Source organism: Lithobates pipiens, unplaced genomic scaffold, assembly GCF_037356315.1.
Source record: "Lithobates pipiens isolate NorthernLeopardFrog02 unplaced genomic scaffold, aLitPip1_a1.2 Scaffold_10, whole genome shotgun sequence".
Taxonomy (NCBI): Eukaryota; Metazoa; Chordata; class Amphibia; order Anura; family Ranidae; genus Lithobates; species Lithobates pipiens.
The window spans coordinates 1,766,474-1,784,919 of NW_027507686.1; the positions used below are offsets into that span (position 1 = coordinate 1,766,474).

The following is an 18,446-nucleotide window of genomic DNA, read 5'->3' on the forward strand; positions in this document are numbered from 1 at the left end:
ATACTGTGTTATGACCACTAGATGGCGCTGAGTATATTGGGAAATAAGAATGCTCCTCAGCTCCATCTAGTGACCACAATGTGGTATTTTCATCCAGTCGTCATACCCCATGTGTCCCAATGATAGCCATTCATATGCTGTATGTCTTAATTTGTAGCGACTTCTTCAAAGTAGTTCATGTACTGCTTTAGTCCGACTTTCATGCAACTTGAGGCCTTCAATGTTAACCCCTCAAATATAAAATAGGGGAAGGGATGACCGCTCCAAGTGGAAATAGAACTCTCCTCGGAACTGGAACGTCAGGTGCCGGCTAAGCATATAGCAACGTGGGGCAAAAAGGAAGTTCTGGACAGCCGCGCTCCGGAATATAGCCTTTATTAGTAAAAAGTCCAACAGATACAAGCCACAGCAAAAAATGGGACAAACGAGCTGACGCGTTTCACACTTAACAGTGCTTAGTCATAGCGAAAAATTTAAATATTGTAGCTGCTGACTCTTACTATATGGACATTTACCTGTCCAGGGAGCCGGCGATGCTGGCTCCCCAGCCGATCTTCGGATGGATTTGTCGGGTGTGGCCGCCGCCATTCTAGGTAAGGCAACCAGCAGTCTTTCGGCTTCACTGCCATTCCTCTACTGCGCATGCGCGATACGCGCTGCGTTTTCTGATTGGCCAGGCGGCGGAGGGAGGAGGGGGGCCAAACTTTGCGGGACATCAGGCCGCGGCCCGGTCTCCCGGAAGTGGGGAACAGGTCCCTGTTCCCCCCTGAAAGGTGACAAAATGTGACACCGGAGGGGGGGGGGGGGAGCTGAAGTTCCACTTTTGGGTGGAACTCCCCTTTAAAGTCAGACCTGAATGTTTTACATGGAACAGGGGGTCGAACTTTGCAGAGGGACAACAAGTCACATCCAAAGTCGCATCCCGAAGTCGTGTGCCTTTGGAGTTCTACAAGTGTGAATGGAGCCTTAAAGTGGATTTTCACCCCCCCCCCCCTAATTTTTTCTTTTAACTGCCTGCTCACCAGGGGTTGTCTTCTGCATAATTCAGATACTCGCCACCCAGCGTTGTGCCCCCCCCCCCCCCGGTCTCCTCTTCTGTTTTGCCAATGCTTTGTCCCACGCTGCCATGATTTCTGTGACGTCATCAGTAGGCGCTGGCATAAATCAAACCTTATGTGAGTTTCCTAAAAAGTATTTTTTCTTACGCTCACCGACTAACACAGCTCCTTTCTTAGACCATAGGTTTGTTACGCCACCTTCAGGAGAGGACTAGGCTGAACATGTTATAACAAAACCAGAACTTTCTAGTTCTGTCCAAGGGGCGGCCCCTTATGTAACAGCCCCCCGGCCTGCCTCCTGCAGCCTCAGTTATTGATTAAAATCAGGTCCCGTAATAGAACATGTGACTTACATTAAGGTTTTGGATAGAGCAAGGAAGGAGTAACATTATTATGTGCAGTCTGTGTCCTATCGGGGAGATTTCTCTTCACTTCCTTTCTGCAAAGTGAGGGGAAATATCTTCTAAATGCCGTATCAGTCATAAGGGGTCCAGAGAGGTTTTGTTACATAGAAACGACAGAGTTCTTCTTCTATATTTTAGTAATCCGTGTACATTGGTGAATAGAGGAGGATCTGATTTGTGTGTGATCGGTCCTTCTGGTGATGAATATTTGATAAAGATCTTATTGTGATGATTTTTGTTGGCCTGGCAGGGGGTGAGTTGCTGAACTCGGACTCACACAAGATGCTGAAAGTGGCTGATCAATGCCTGGAGAGGGCGCGGACTACAGCCGGTAAACTAGGTGAGTCCACCTACCCCAATAATCCCCACCTACCCCAATAATCCCCGTCTACCCCAATAAGCCCCATCTACCCCATTAATCCCCGCCTACACCATTAATCCCCACCTACACCAATAATCCCCACCTACCCCAATAATCCCCGTCTACCCCAATAAGCCCCATCTACCCCATTAATCCCCGTCTACACCAATAATCCCCGTCTACACCAATAATCCCCACCTACACCAATAATCCCCACCTACACCAATAATCCCCGTCTACACCAATAATCCCCGTCTACACCAATAATCCCCGTCTACACCAATAATCCCCGTCTACCCCATTAATCCCCACCTACCCCATTAATCCCCGCCTACACCATTAATCCCCACCTACACCAATAATCCCCACCTACACCAATAATCCCCACCTACACCAATAATCCCCACCTACCCCAATAATCCCCACCTACCCCAATAATCCCCGTCTACCCCAATAATCCCCACCTACCCCAATAATCCCCGTCTACCCCAATAATCCCCGTCTACCCCAATAATCCCCGTCTACCCCATTAATCCCCACCTACCCCATTAATCCCCGCCTACCCCATTAATCCCCGTCTACCCCAATAATCCCCGTCTACCCCAATAATCCCCGTCTACCCCAATAATCCCCGTCTACCCCAATAATCCCCGTCTACCCCATTAATCCCCGCCTACCCCATTAATCCCCGCCTACACCATTAATCCCCACCTACACCAATAATCCCCACCTACACCAATAATCCCCGCCTACACCAATAATCCCCACCTACACCAATAATCCCAGCCTACACCAATAATCCCAGCCTACACCATTAATCCCCGCCTACACCATTAATCCCAACCTACACCATTAATTCCCCCCTAGCCCATTAATTCCCCCCTAGCCCATTAATCCCCCCCTACACCAATAATCCCCCCTACACCAATAATCCCCCCTACACTAATAATCCCCACCTACTCGAATAATCCCCTCATACACCAATAATCCCCATCTACACTAATAATCCCCGCCTACACCAATAATCCCCCCACCCCATTAATGCCCGTCTACCCCAATAATGCCCACATACACCAATAATCCCTGTCTACCCCAATAATCCCCGTCTACCCCAATAATCCCCGTCTACTCCGGGGAGTCCGACTTCTGCAGAAATCACCATCTCAAAAAAATGATAAGGAAATTTTAGGTCTAGCGGAAGACCCTCCATCCATTTAACGCCCCCTCTTTTCTTTCTCCTCTCCCCCTCTTTCTGGATGGGGGAATTGGATCCTTTTTTTTTTTGTTTGTTTGTTTTTCCTTTTGTTCAAGCCGCTGGTTGAACGAAAAATTAAATAAATCAATGTAGAACCTCTGTCATGTTTTTTTCTTTTTACTGTCTGGCTCCATTGGGGAGATTTCCCTTCAATTTTCCTGGGGATGTTATTACATGGACAGGAAGTGAGGGGTCGTCTCCCTAACAAGCAAACATTGAATACACATTTTTTCTTTCTTTAGTAAATTCAGGAGCCTCTGCCAGCAGTTTATTGTTCTCCGTGTTGCCATAGACACAAAAGGTTCTCCCAGTTGATCTGTGTAGCTGCACAGTGAGCCGTCTCTGCTGTCTGGGAAAAGGAAAAGATTGCAAAGTAAGAAAATTAAAGCCAGACTTCAGCTAGGAGGGAAAAAATGGCGTTTAGCCCTTCCCCCATCCTCAGACAATTTTATTGTTTTTTATTTTTTCCAAATTAAGCTGGTTACATACAGTTCAACATCAAGTCATTTTGATGCAGGGATCTCCCCAAGTGCGCTATTGTATTCTGACAGCAGGAACCCATCCCCCCCCCCCACCAGAATACACTGATCAGCGCTGCTGCCATTGGCTACAAGTGCTGATCTAATACTGGTTTTCCAGCAGAACTGTTTAAGAGAAAACGACTGGTCATTCGATCAGCTTCTGATGAACAGACAACGGTACTTGACCACTGAGAATTGTCCTTTTCCTGCAGAACCAGCTGACTTTCAGTAGGTGTGTCCCCGGATTTAGGTATCTGTGGCCCAGTTTTACTCACCTTCATCCAGGTCCGGAATCCAAGTCCTCGTCTTCGGCACTGCGGAGTGGGAGCACCCTCCATCCCATCCTGATGACAGGGAGGCTACACATTTGCTTGGGGGGGAATCGAATTTACAGGATGCTGATTACAGAGCAGACGGGGTGTTGATAGCTCGAGGGGTCGCCAACAAGGCCGGCCGCCTGCAAATTGAGGGGCTGCAGCTGACCGATCACTTTCATTGAATCGGGCACAGTAGACGATCGCGAGTCCATGATAAAAAGTCAGTATAACTGATTCTTACAAATTTTACTTAAAAAAAATAAATTTCAGCTTTCATTCCCATAAGCGGTATTCAACCCAAAATCAAAAATGTCATATATTGCAGCCTACCAATCCTTGCTTTTCTTCCCCCTCTGTTTTCACCTGGTGATCTGGCCAGTAACCCACTCTGGATGAATGGGCACAGCAGGCGGCATCATTATCAGTCGGGGGGGGGGGGGGGGGGAGGGGAGTGTTGGATGGACTTGCAGATTTAGATAAACTAACGCATTGAAAGCCAAACTCCATCTCACACTTACAGTAACAGATAAAATTAAGCTAAAATCTGTTCATTGTGAGCACCCCTGTCAGTGTTAAATAGTTTGCCTCATCCCTGTAAGCTAATATATTCTGCAGGAGAGTTTGTGCTGTGAAAAACAGACCTGCTGGCAGGATGACCAGATGAAAATAGAAGAAACCCTAAAAAAAGAAAACAAATGCAGCCGTCACATCTAGGAGTTGGTAAGCTATATAATACATTTTTGGGTTTTAAGGGGTTGTAAAGGCAGAAGGTGCATTCTATGCATTAAGATAAAAAACCTGTGTGTAGCAGGTATCAGCCCCCCTCCCCCCCCAATACTTCCCTGAGCCCCCATCTCCCTCCAGTGATGTCCATGAGTGTCCTAGCCACCTGGGACTCTCCTCCTGATTGGCTGAGACACAGCGGCGGCACCATTTGCTCCCACAGCTGTCAGTCAGTCAGTAAGCCAATTGGGGAAGAGAGGGGGTGGGGCTGGGTCGGGGCTCCATGGCTGAAGGGACACACAGAGGAGCTCTGACTCCGCTCGGGTGCCCCCATAGCAAGCTGCTGGTCTATGGGGTTGCTCACCAGGAGGGAGGGGCTGGGAGCAGCGACGAGGGACCTGAGAAGAGGAGGATCGGGGCTGCTCTGTGCAAAACCATTACAGAGGAGGAAAGTATAACATGTTTATTATTTAAAAACAAAACAAAAAAGAGACTTTTCAGTCACTTTACTACCGCTTCAAGTATGAGACATCTTTTTTCTCAAGCACTTTTGTTAAACAAATCCCCCTAATGATTTTTGTAATGTGTTCCCTTCTACAGGTAAAGCTGATGTAAGCTTGATGACACAGAAGAATCGTATCTCGGAGATCCCTGATCCTCCAGCCACTACCAATGTCTCTGCTCCTGCCCCAACTACCTCTGCGCCCCCCCGGGCTTCCATGGGCCAGTCCTGGGGTCATCGTAGGTCTTGCTCTGATGAGGTCCAGAAACACGGTGGCTTTCCCTCCCCAGAGGTTTTTCAGATGCTCAGAGCAGCCGAGGCTCAAAGTTCCAAAAAGTAAGACTGAGGAGCCTGAATCAGTCCCGTAAGAAGTCTACAGTGAGCAGTTCATTGGTGAACAGTGTGTCCTTTATCCACAGGGAGCTGACACCCATGCAGGAGGCCTCCATACAGAACCAGAAGCTCAGAGCTACGTATGAAGCCCGTCTCTCTAGACTGGATCCAAGGCAGGCCGCTCAGAAGACCTCACTGGTTAGTGGCTAAATATTACCAGGTCTGGTTTGTGTTACGCTAAATGGCTGGAGTAATGCTGGCTATAGATGGATGGAATGGAATTCCTCTATCAACCTCGCTTGTGTGGATGGAGGAATCTTCTTCTTTTCTTGTGGCCAGCTTTACACTGGCATTGTCACCAAGTGTTTTATTCAGTCACATGCACAATCTATAAAATATATCAGAATACAAGAGGATGAAGCAGGTTGCAAATCAAACCTCTGCTCTTTGAAGTTTTCAAGGTTACACGTCAGCGACTACAATAAACATTTATGTATACAAACAAGCCCAAGGATAAACCGAGGAAAAAAAAACAAGCTTTACTCACCACCAGCCCACAGACAACCAAATAACCTGTCTAACAATATGCGTGGGTTTAGTCTGCACACGTTTGCAAATGCATGCGTAAGCCACAGAGCCCTGGCCAAGGCACCCCAATATCCGTGGTACCTAACACTAACTTGTAAGTGTCCCCACAGTGGAGGCACATGCATTCTGATGGATAGATGAAAGCAGGTGGACTGAAGGGGAGCCACCCCTTCTTAAAGATACAGGAGCACACTGAACACCCAGCACAATGGCAGCACAGGTGTCCGTGAGATGCCTGACCAAAAAACACAAACTGTGACACAAAATCAGAATGCATGTGCCTCCACTGTGGGGACACTTACAAGTTAGTGTTAGGTACCACAGATATTGGGGTGCCTTGGCCGGGGCTATGTGGCTTACGCATGCATTTGCAAATATGTGCAGACTAAACCCCTGTTTTTAACGCATATTGTTAGACAGGTTATTTGGTTGTCTGTGGGCTGGTGGTGAGTAAAGCTTGTTTTTTTTTCCTCGTTTTATCCTTGGGCTTGTTTGTATACATAAATGTTTATTGTAGTCGCTGACGTGTAACCTTGAAAACTTCAAAGAGCAGAGGTTTTCGGAACCATGGACTTTGTACTGCCACTTTGGCAATCATAAGCGGCCAATACTAGCCATGTCCACCAGATGTGAAGGACATCCCCGCGATGGCTCCGGCTTTGATTTCATTTCACATTTGTTTTGGTTGATATTTTGGGGAATTCTGAGACCTTTGTACTGCCGTTTTTTTTTTTTTTGTTTGTTTCCAAAATCTTTGTGTTCTAGTCATTTACCCCTCCACCCTCTTTTCACTGCATCCTGTCAACATGCACTTAGGGCTGGTTCACACCAGATGGAGTGGGATTGCATTAGGCGGTTATTCCAAGGCAGTCCCATCACACGGACAAGGTGAAATGCCTTGTCTCCTATGTGAGCTGTTCACAGAACTGCGATGAGGTGGTGTGCTGACACAATGAGCTGAAAAAAAGTACTGCATGCAGCTCTTTTGTTTTAGTGCATCGATTTTCCAGTCAATCCAGACGCAATTGAAATGTATTATTTATTTCAGGTACTTGTATGGCGCCATTTAATTTTACGCAGCGCTTTACGTATGCATTGTACATTCACATCAGTCCCTGCTCACAAGGAGCTTACAATCTAAGGTCCAGGGCTTTATTTTCAGCTGGAACCTCCAGCTCAGGCCCTCTCCTCCCTGCACACCAAGATCGCTCGGTGGCAGCCAAGCTTTCACTTGTAAACACAGAAGCTGGACTTGTTTGTTTACAAGTGACAGCTTGGCTCCCCGAGATCTGATCTCCTGAGTGGCTCCCACTGAGTGCAGGATGGGGACAGGGGGATGCAGGTGCCCGGGGTGTGTTCAGGGCGTGGTTGAGTTCCTGCACCTAGGCTGATTAGCGTAAATTAAGTGTTATTAAGGGGTTAAACAGAGGATAATTTTATCCCTTTTGATCTGCAGATGAAGAAACAGAAATATACAAAAAGATACAATGTTTCTTTTTATTTTAGTGTTTCAGGGCTGAGCAATGATGTTAATAAACATTGTCGGCGACCCGCTGTCGGCTCAAAGAGCCGAGCCTGAAAGTATTGGTGCATTTGCACGCGTACCGATACTTGTGCAAATACTCTGTATCGGCACCGATACTAGTATCAGTGCAACCCTATCAGGATCACCAGGTATCTTTTTAAAGGAAATTTCACAAATTTAAAAGAATTGAAAACTACTTTGGGTTCAGCTCTTTCAGAGATTTAAAGCAGATGAATGTTGTATAGTGGATGGTGTCACACGGCTTGTAACGAGATAATTTTTTATTTTTTTTTCTCTTCTCTAGACTTTGTCACTTCAGCGGCAGATGATGGAGAACCTGGAGATTGCTAAGGCCAGGGAAGAGACTGTATCCTTCACTGTGGGTGGAGTCCACTGATTTGGCAGCCAGACATCTGTTCTTTTGAATGATAAAGTTTTCTAGCCTAGTGCTAACAATGGCCTAAGAGATGCTAATTCCTTAACCTCCACCCCCTCCCCAGCTGCAGAGGAAGGCAGAGGAACGCAAGATCCGACTGCAGGAAGAGTCGGACAGGTAACTAGAGATGATTTTTCAAACAATGTGCAGGGCCTTCTTATCCCTCTTTCCTTGTATTTTCTGCAGACGCTTCAAAAGCAAGCGCCTGACGCCAGCGCAGGAAGAGCAGAAGAGACTCTATACCGCCGTGCTGGAGTACGAGCAGGACCATGTGAGTACAGTGCATTCCTCCATATAACCTCCTGCAGACGTCAGCCAGGGCTTCATCTTCCCAAGGCACTCTGGTGATGCTCAGCTTTCATTTTCGGTGTCAGCAGACGGGTCATGTTTTCCAGATATAGCCTCAGAGTTGGTGTGCCTGACTGAAGCTGTTGCTGTTTATGAACACATTGGGAGAGATTTACTAAAACTTGAGAGTGCAAAAATCTGATGCAGCTGTGCATAGGAACCAATGGGCTTCCGCCCCGTTCACATCAGTGCGATTTGATCGCAGCCTATTGCCGGCAATGGCACTGTACCGATCGGTGCGATGCCGACTTTGCGGCACTGCACTGATTTCTAAAAGTAGTTCCTGCACTACCTTTGGCGACTTGGGGGGGGGGGGGGACGCGACTTCAATAGACATCTGTGTATGAACCCGCACAGATGTCTTTCAAGTCGCCCCCGAAGTCAGACTGAAATTGCACAAGTTCAGATGAAGTCGCACGTTTTTAAAGCCATGTTCACTGCTCCAGGTTTTATTGTCAAATTGTATTGTTTTAGTAATCCCCCCCCCCAGATTGGTTCTACCTAGATGGCTGGAAAAGATACACTGGGGTTGATTTCCTAAAGGCAAATAGACTGAGCACTCTGCAAGCTGCTCCGGAGCTTACTAATTGAGAGGAAGCTCTGCGGACTTCAATTGTCAAATCATGTGCAAGCAAAAATTATTATTTTTTTTTCTTAGCATGTGATTGGGTAATCTTTGCAAAGTGAAGCTTCCCCTTATTTACTAAGCTCTGGAGCAACTGCACTTGCCGAGTGCACAGTCTATTTTCCTTTAGTATATCCACCTCCACTGTCTCTTGTTTCTCCACACTCAAATTGGGAAATTGTGCTTTAGAATGTAAAAAGGTCAGTTCCATCCCAAACTGGAAAACCCTTTTATGGTCTCCTAGTAGCGGTAAGATTCCTGCCCCCACACTGTCTTTAAAATTTTCACCTTTTTTAGAAAAAATATAAATGGGTACGAACACCCTACAACCTCCCCACTTGCCTCCCCACCCCCCTGTCCCCGCTGCTCTTGCCTCCCCCCCCCCCCAGTCCCCGCTGCATTTACCTCCATGGGTGATACAGTTTTACCATCCATGCAGCCTGGTGGATTGTGCTGTTCTTCCTCTTTTCTCCCTAGGGACGCCAGGACAGATCAGAGCATTTGACATGGGCCGGCACCGGTCCATGACTGCGCCAGCCAATCAGACCGGCTCTAATCTGTCCCGGCATTCCTAGAGAAAGAAGAGGCAGAGCAGCCTCTTTTTCAAACCCCTGGTACACCGCATTGTTTTGCGTTGATGGTGAGACTGTATCACTTACTGAGGTAAGTGCATTGGGGGGGATTTGTTCCAGTAAGGTGAACTAACACTTTAAGCCTATAAAGAAGGCATCATTCTCTGGACAGCTGGATTCTTAATGTGATCCTGTCGCTATGATGGAAAAAAAAATGAATGCGAGTTTGGAGCATGCTTTAAAAGAAGAAGCTTAATTCTGACCTGTGCCGCTTGCAGCAAGTCTTATCTTTTTGATTTCTTTCACAGCAAAAAAGTGCTGCTTTCCAACAATTCTGATGCTAACAAATCGGAAATCACCTTTCAGGTGACTCCATTGTGTAGTTTTATGTGGATTCCAAGACACTGGAAACCCCGCCTGGCTCCTTCTATCTGGTTTAACTTGTAATGAACCTCTAAGTGATTGAATTAGCATGTCCCCTGCTGGGTGCTGGCAGTCCTTATGCTGGTCTTTCCATCACTTCACATTATCACGCTTAATAGTGACTCGGAGGTCACAGGCTGTCCCAAACCCTCGGAAATGCTGAAAAGCTGTGCCTGCCAAACTCTGCATCTAAATCATTGCCCACCGGATGGGTAAAACGTTCATTTTGTTTGGGTTCACATTCTGCATCATAATGACAGAGTTGCCTTTATTGATCCTTCTATTTATAATGGATCCATAATGACAGCTACTGTAGATACCATGAATTGTGGAATTGGAAACAATATTGGGCCCCTTTCACACAGCTGTTTTTTTGCGGCCGCGGGATTCCTGCGGGAAGAATCTGCAAATTCTTGCTGCTGGAATGGCCGGGTTATGCGATCAGCAAGTGGCATTAGTTTAAATAGGCTGAGCGGCCGCTGCTGATCGTTAAACCCAGTCATTTCAGCAGCAAGAATTCACAGATTATTACTGCAGATATCCGAGGCGTGCTCACACTTTTTAGTATAATTTTAAAGGTTCCTTTATTTATTTATTTTTTTATATATTTTTTTTATAACAAACATATCGTACTTACCTCCACTGTGCAGCTCGTTTTGCACAGAGTGGCCCCGAACCTCCTCTTCTGGGGTCCCTCGGCGGCTGTCTCGGCTCCTTCCCACATCTGATAACCCCCCTAGGAGAAGCGCTCTCCCGGGGGGTTACTTTGCGGGCGCGCTCCCGGGTCTAGCAATGTATGACTCGGCCCCACCCCCCGGTGCTGCATCGTTGCATTTGATTGGCAGCAGCGGGAGCCAATGGCTGCACTGCTATCAATCTATCCAATCAACAGCTGAGAACCCCCTAGCCAAGAGACGGTGCATCCCCGTGGGACAAGTTTGAGGGTTCAGGTAAGTAAACTGGGGGGGGGTTACTGCCAGGTGTTTTTTCAAAAAAAGAAACAAAAAAACACAAACCTTTACAACCCCTTTAACTACATTTCTAATGCTTAACAAATGCTCGCTTTTGAAGCGTTTGATGAGCGTTAAGGGGCATTAAAACCGCTCCACAAATGCCCATTCCATTACAGGAAATAAGCTAATCTTAATGCCCCACAACCACGCTGCAACTGCCTGCCAGAGAGTTTGCAAAGTGTTACCGAAGACTTGAATGGGAGGCGTTGAAAGGCTTCAAGCACCTCCTGACTTGGCACGAGACTTCAATTTTGAAGTGACGTGACGCTAATGCTTCATGTTTTGATAGTGTGAACAGCACTGAGTGCCCTCCATTGTATCATTTGAGGGGCGTTTTTAACACCTCTCAAACGCCTTTTTATTTTTTTTATTTTTTTTTTATGTTGGTGGTTGGTGTGCACTTGGCCTAGATTGTCACCCACCAAAGTATTGTCTTTGTTGTTGGCCTTTAAAAAAAAATCAACATCTCATTTACTCCTAATTATATTATTTAGGCCTCGGAGCGATTGCCCAACTCTTTTGAACGCCTCTCTCCTGGCAGGAGAAAAGCAGCGTTATAAACACGCCCAGAGCTGCATTTTGCAAACCTGGTCCGGCGCCCATTTAATTGGCCAGACTATCAAAGGATAAATTCACAGTTTGTAGCATGTTACACCCTGAACATGGGTTACTGTAGCACCAGCCCTCACAATCCAACCCCCCCCCCCCCCCCCCCCTGCCATGCAGGGCTCTGCCATTCATTGACAGAGTTCTGTGAATGTGAAAACTACCAGTACCAACATCCTTTGTAGCTGTCGGCTTGTAGTTTTCAATGAGCTACCAGGGTGCTGTTGAGTGCTGTGGCAGTCCATTGATTCTTCCTGGCAGTGAAAAAACTGCTTACCGGTATGATGTACTATGTACGGGCAGACAGCTCACACTGACAGTCTGCAGGAGTCCTGCATAGCGCCCCTCATCTGCTGATCATGGGTGCAATGCTTTCTGGGCTCCTACAAGAAATTGAAAATAAACGCACATTTTTATACCTGCATAAAAATGTTCATTTATTTATTTTTAAAAAGTGAATTCATCCTTTAATTTATTCTGTCCATTGAAATGAATGAACACGCAAGCGCTAAATGTGGTCAGTGCTTTAATGCTTTTTTTCTGCTGGAACGTTCCTCTCCTATCGCTCCCAAAACCACTGATCTAAGTGTTTTTTTTTTTTTTTTCTGCCTCTAAACGCTTGAAAATGCCTATAGTGTGTATGGACACGTAGGTTAACTTGGAGGGCACGAGAGGGACAAATGACACCGCACAAGCACGGAGTCATTTGTCCCTCTCTAAAATTATATATAATATAATATAAACATTTTTACAATGTTACAACTGCTTTAAAGTCAAAATTCAACCAAAATATTTTCTTGAAGTTTTGGTGTAGGGCAGGGTTAGAACCTCTGAGTTTTTATTTCATGGAATAATTTCCCCTTGTTTTCTGTCCTGTGGGATGGGAAGGTCAGATCTTAGTTATTTGGATGATAATGTGTCCGGACTTCCCAGGAAGTTCTGCCAAGGATGTGACACTTCCTGTAAGCACTTGTGCACGTCTATTCACGTGTACTGTCACTGTGCCTGTTGGCATTTTCTTTTTCCAATTTCCATTCTTCTTGTTGTAGTTATCTGACAAGCACAGGCTTTTTTTTTATTCCCCCCTTTTTTTTTTTTTTTTTTTTTGCAGTGGTGGGGAAATGAGAGGAATTTTTTCATCTCTGTGTTGCTGATCCCCTCAAGACTACTTTCGGCACTTCCTGTCCACATGCACGTGCTCCAAATCATTGCTCTGATGATAATGGTGGAGCGTGTCTGTGCGATGTGCGTGGTACAAAGCGAGTTCTGGTTCCGGGGCTCTCAATAGGTCCTGTGCAAAGGGCCACTCCCAGAAGACATGCAGGGCAGTCTCTTCATGGATGATACAGAAGGGGGGCAGTGCCTGTAATCTGCACAGGATTCTGGCATGTACTGTATGTCCTCAAAGGATCTCCATCCATGCGAGATCTTTGTGTGTTACCGACAGCATTACCAGGTGTATGTACAGGGGAAAAAAGTAAGAGAAAAATAAATCTAATGCAGTCACCACGTCTAAGGACTGGTTAGCTGCAACATATTACAAATCTTGGGTTCTTCAGCTCCCCCCATGAAAAAATAAAAAATCAGCAGCTGGAAATACTGTACAAATCCTGTAGCTGCTGACTTTTAATACCTGTTCTGGAATCCAGCATTGTCAGCTCCCCAGCCAATGTATCCATCGGCTCTCGGGTGCTGCCACCGCCTTGTGGCTCCACATCCGGTTCCCCACTGCGAATGCGTGAAGCACGCTGCTCTTTCTGAATGGCCCAGCGGAGGATGAAGGGGGCAGGGGGCCAAACTTCCAGGGGACCTCTCCACATCTCGCCGCAGCCAGGTCTCCCAGAAGTGGGGAGGAAGCAGATAAGTGGAGCTTCCCCTTTTGAGTGGAGCTCCGCTTTGAGTTTGTCCACCTCTCACCGATAGGACGTCAAACAGTGGCGGCTCCTGGTAATTTTTTTGGGAGGGTTGGGGGGGGGCGGCAATGGGTGCACTCTGAACCCCCCCCCCCCCCCCCCACCTCAGGTCTGGTCAGTTAGTCGGTCGGTGCACTTGCCACAACCACAGGCAGCTTCCCCGGCTCTCCTCCGCAGGCATCTTCTTCTCCTGCTTAGCGGCTTCCATCTCCTCCCTCCCTCCTCCTCTGCGGGCAATCAGAATGCTTCTTTCGGCCAATCAGGAAATGAGTCTCACACCTGTGATTCCTGATTGGCAGAGAGGCAATTCAGTGTTATTGATTGGCAGTTCGCTATTCTAACATACCTGAGTGGGTTCCAAGCGCAATGCTCTGCGTCTGGAGGGTGGCTGTAATATGTTGTCTCGGGCTCTTGAGTTCAAATACACTTTTAGGCTCGGTTCACACTGGAGTCGGCTGTGGATCGCACAGGACGCTGTGCGTCCCCAATTTTCCAGTTCAGGGACGAATCGACAGCGGAGCGCACTGCACAGAAACGCTGTGCGTCGTTGGCTCCGTTTCAGGGCCGAATTCAGGCAAAGATTCGGCCCTGAAATTGAGGTAACGACGCACAGCGTTTCTGTGCAGTGCGCTCCACACCCGCCCCGGAGATACGCGAACCAGCTCCATAGAGAGCCGGTCACATTCTCCTGCTATGCAAATTGGATGCGGAGAAATCCTCAACCCATCCAGCCTTAAAGTGACACTAAAGGTTTGTGTGTTTTTTTTTTTTTCGTTTTTTAAAATAAACCTATCATCATACCTCCACTGTGCAGCTCGTTTTGCTCAGAGTGGCCCCCAAACCTCGTCTTCTGGAGTCCCACGGCGGCCTCCTCCCTGCATCAGATATCCCCCCCCTAAGAGAAGTGCTCTCCGGGGGGAGGAATTGTCTTGCAAATGCGCTCCCGAGTCCAGCATTTGGCGTCCATAGAGGTCGGCGCCCATGTCATTGGATTTGATTGACAGCAGCGGGAGCCAATGGCTGTGCTGCTATCTATCCAATCAAGAGTGGAGAAAAGTTCAAGTGGGACAAGTTTGAGGGTTCAGGTAAGTAATACCGGGGGGGGCTGCCAGGTGTTTTTTCACCTTAATGCATAGGAAGCATTAAGGTGAAAAAACACACACCTTTAAGCCCAACACACACTATCAGATTTTCTGCTGATTTTTTTTCCTTCAGATTTACCAAAACCATATAATATGAGGTCAAACCTTAGGAGTTTCAATGTGTCTGCAATCAGGCCGGCCCTTCTACTACATGGTTTTGGTAAATCTGAAGACAAAAATCTGCAGAAAATCTGATGCTGTGTATGGGGCTTTACAACCCCTTTTAAGGTGCGATTTTCAATGATGGTGATCAGCTGATAGATCCGCTGTAGCGATCAGTATCACTCATTGTGTGCATGTCATTAAATCTTTCTTATTTCACTCTCTAGAGATGGACATGGATCTGCAAGCAGAAGATAAAGAGCAACACCAACGACCCAGGCCCGGTATCCAACTATGTGTATCAGATATTCAGGTATTCATTCTTGATGTTTGCAGGATGTCAATAGCAGCCTAAAGCAGGCCATACATTATACATACGTTTTTTTTCTTTGCTAAACCAGAGGGTTAAACAAAAAAATAAAAATGCAGCTTCCTCCAACCACCTCAAATCTCTCCTGCAGAGCTATTGTGAGATGAGCCTTCCCTGCCATCAGGACACGGTGATCAGTGTTGCTGGCTGTATCTGGTGGCACTGATCATTTGGAAAAAAGAATGGTTGTACAGAGTCCCCATCGACTTCTGTACAACCAGGATGCCCATACATGGATAGAAATATGGCTGGTTCCTGCTGAACCAGCCGAACTTTAATCCATGCATGGCTGGCTTACATCTTCCAACTTCAGCTCTCTGATATTAAGGCTGCATTCACACCTGAGCGTAGCGTTTTCAAGCAGAAAATCACGTGAATTTACTGCGTTTTTGTGGCGTTTTTTACAGCGATTTGCAGCGTTTTTTTTTACCGTGATTTGCCGTGATTTTGTGCAGGGCAAAAGGTCACCAATCTTAAAAGAAGAAAAACGCCCAAATCTGCTCAATTCGAGCGACAAAAAAGGGTCCGGAACTTTTTTGAGCTTCAGGCGTTTGGCTTCAGGCAACATGGAGTGGAGATGTGAACCATCTCCATTGAGAATAATGGATTTTTTCCCCTCCAGCGTTTTGTAGCTTCAGGCTTCAAGCTACAAAACGCTCAGGTGTGAATGGGGTCTTAAGCAAAAATCTATAACACCCGTGATGCTTCCCTGAATATGCTAACCAACCAGATTGTATTCACAGAGCTGAGCTCTGTTGTGGCAATAGTCTGTCTCCCACTAAGTAAATGTGAGGAAGTGAACAATGAAGAGGAGTCTTTACCCCCCTGCCTGTGGGTAAACAAAGGAAGGTAGCTTGGAATGTAGATGAAAGCAGAGGCACCTAATTGCATCTAATTTGAAGATCTGTATAAACGATTGAATGCAAAGTACGGCTTGTGAATCGGATAACTAGCAGTCCTGCAGCTGTGTGCCACTAATAGACAGTAAGGACCTCCTGTATACACTGCATACATCTCTGCATGAGAGACAGGACCCTGGTACACGCTATACAGTGCCTTGAAAAAGTATTCACACCCCTTGAAATTTCCCACATGTTGTCATGTTACAACCAAAAATGTAAATGTATTTTATTGGGATTTTATGTGATGGACCAACACAAAGTGTCACATAATTGTGAAGTGGAAGGAAAATGATAAATGATACAAATAAATATGTGAAAAGTGTGGGGGAAGGGGCATTTGTATGGCGCCCCCCGGAGTCAATACTTTGTAGAACCCCCCCCCCCCCTTTCTCTACAAGTCTTTTTGAGGATGTCTCTACCAGCATTGCAACTTAGCCAAGCAGGAAACAGATGCAAAGTCACAAGCATAGCCGGGTTCGGGTAGCACGCAGAGCAGCAGGGTACCAAGACATTAGGCAGGAGAAAGGTCAATCAGAAATCCGGGATTAGGAACCAGTAATCAGGAGTGTAGGAGAGTCCAGAAGCAGGGTCAAGGAAAGCCAAGGAAACAGCAGGGTTTAGATATCAGGGAACAGCTGAAGATCATTCCGCATCTGTCAGAGGTCAGTGTGCCCCTTAAATAGGCCATCTGGCTTCAAAGGGAACTGCAGCATCCAATATCTTGGAGCCTTCTCTCCAGTAGCGCGTGCGAAGGGAATATTGACAGTTGTGCATGAGACTCGGGAACCCAGTGCACTGCATAAATGTCTGCATGAGAGGAGAGACCTTGGTACATCGTATAACTATGTGTGCATGAGGGTCAGGACCGTGCCATAAACTGCATAAATATCTGCATGAGAGTTGGGACCACAGCAAGTTGGATCAATGTAAATAAGGTCGGGACCTCAACATACACCACAGTAATGGTGTAATATGTCTGCAAGAAGGTCCGGACCCTTGCACCCTGCTTAAATGTTTGCATGAGAGTCAGGACCCCAGTGCACCGTACTAGTATGAATGCAAGAAAGTCTGGACCCCAGCGCCAGGCATAAATGTTTAGGGTGCCCCCCCAACCCTTTGTCACATATTGAGTCCTGACCAGACTCCTGGGTGGAGTACCCCACTCTCCCACACCAGTACTTCATTATCAGTGTCCACCAGTAAGTCATTTTAGGGAGAGTCCCTTTTTTAGTGCAGTCTAAGCAGAGGAATTTGCAGTATGCCATTCCTGAGAAAACCCTGCACTGGTGGTGTCCCAATCCTGCAGCTGAACCAACTGTAGGAGACAGTCCAGGCGCTTGCTGGACTTTCTTGTGCACCTTGAAGCCTTCTTCACAACAATTGAACCTCTCTCCTTGAAGTTCTTGATAATCCGATAAATGGTTGATTTAGGTGCAATCTTAGTAGCTGCAATATCCTTGCCTGTGAATCCCTTTTTGAGCAAAGCAGTGACGAGTGCACGTGTTTCCTTGCAGGAACCCATGGTTAACAGAGGAAAAATAATGATTTCAAGCACCACCCTCATTTTTTAAAGCTTCCAACTCAGTCAGCATTACAGAGTGATTTCCAGCCTTGTCCTCATCAACACTGACACCTGTGTTAACGAGAGAATCACTGACATGCCAGCCGGTCCTTTTGTGGCAGGACTAAAATGTAGTGGAAATGTTTTTTTGGGGGATTAAGTTAATTTTCATGGTAAAGAGGGACTTTGCAATTCATCTGATCGCTCTTCATAACATTCTGGAGTATATGCAAGTTCCATCATAAAAACCGAGGCAGCAGACTTAAAAATTTATATTTGTGTCATTCTCAAAACTTTTGGCCACAACTGTATGTCTGCATGAGAAACAGTGACCCACTAGGCCAGTGATGGTGAACCTTGGCACTCCAGATGTTTTGGAACTACATTTCCCATGATGCTCAACTACACTGCAGAGTTCATGAGCATCATGGGAAATGTAGTTCCAAAACATCTGGGGTGTCAAGGTTCACCATCACTGCACTAGGCACTGCATAAGTGTCTGCCTGAGAAATAGGATGTCCTGACAGTACCAGTTCTTTTACTATGCTCTGAATTTCTTCCTGGTATCTGAAACCCAGTCTGGAGTGTCATTGTCCTGAAAAGCTGCATAAAGTTACATAGTAGGTGAGGTTCAAAAAAAGACACAAGTCCATCAAGTCCAACCCGTGTGTGTGATTATATGTCAGTATTACATTGTATTTCATGTATGTTGTGTGATTGTATGTCAGTATTACATTGTATATCCCTGTATGTTGTGGTCATTCAGGTGCTTATCTAATAGTTTCTTGAAACTATCGATGCCCCCCGCTGAGATCACCGCCTGTGGAAGGGAATTCCACATCCTTG

The 18,446-nt window shown here is 46.5% G+C and overlaps 1 protein-coding gene and 1 non-coding gene across 2 annotated transcripts in view; one reads left to right on the top strand and one right to left on the bottom strand.

The window, feature by feature from the left end:
* The window catches only part of VPS9D1 (VPS9 domain containing 1), a 50,928-nt gene that overhangs the window by 2,351 nt on the left and 30,131 nt on the right, over window positions 1-18,446 (top strand). The window contains 7 exon segments of the mRNA XM_077450915.1: window positions 1,713-1,802; window positions 5,240-5,477; window positions 5,561-5,672; window positions 7,892-7,954; window positions 8,088-8,140; window positions 8,210-8,294; window positions 14,995-15,080. Of these exon segments, the coding sequence (XP_077307041.1) occupies window positions 1,713-1,802; window positions 5,240-5,477; window positions 5,561-5,672; window positions 7,892-7,954; window positions 8,088-8,140; window positions 8,210-8,294; window positions 14,995-15,080 (727 nt within the window).
* LOC143956518 (small nucleolar RNA SNORA17) lies at window positions 9,485-9,619 on the bottom strand. The gene has a single exon (XR_013269942.1). It is a non-coding gene; the product is annotated as a small nucleolar RNA SNORA17 (small nucleolar RNA).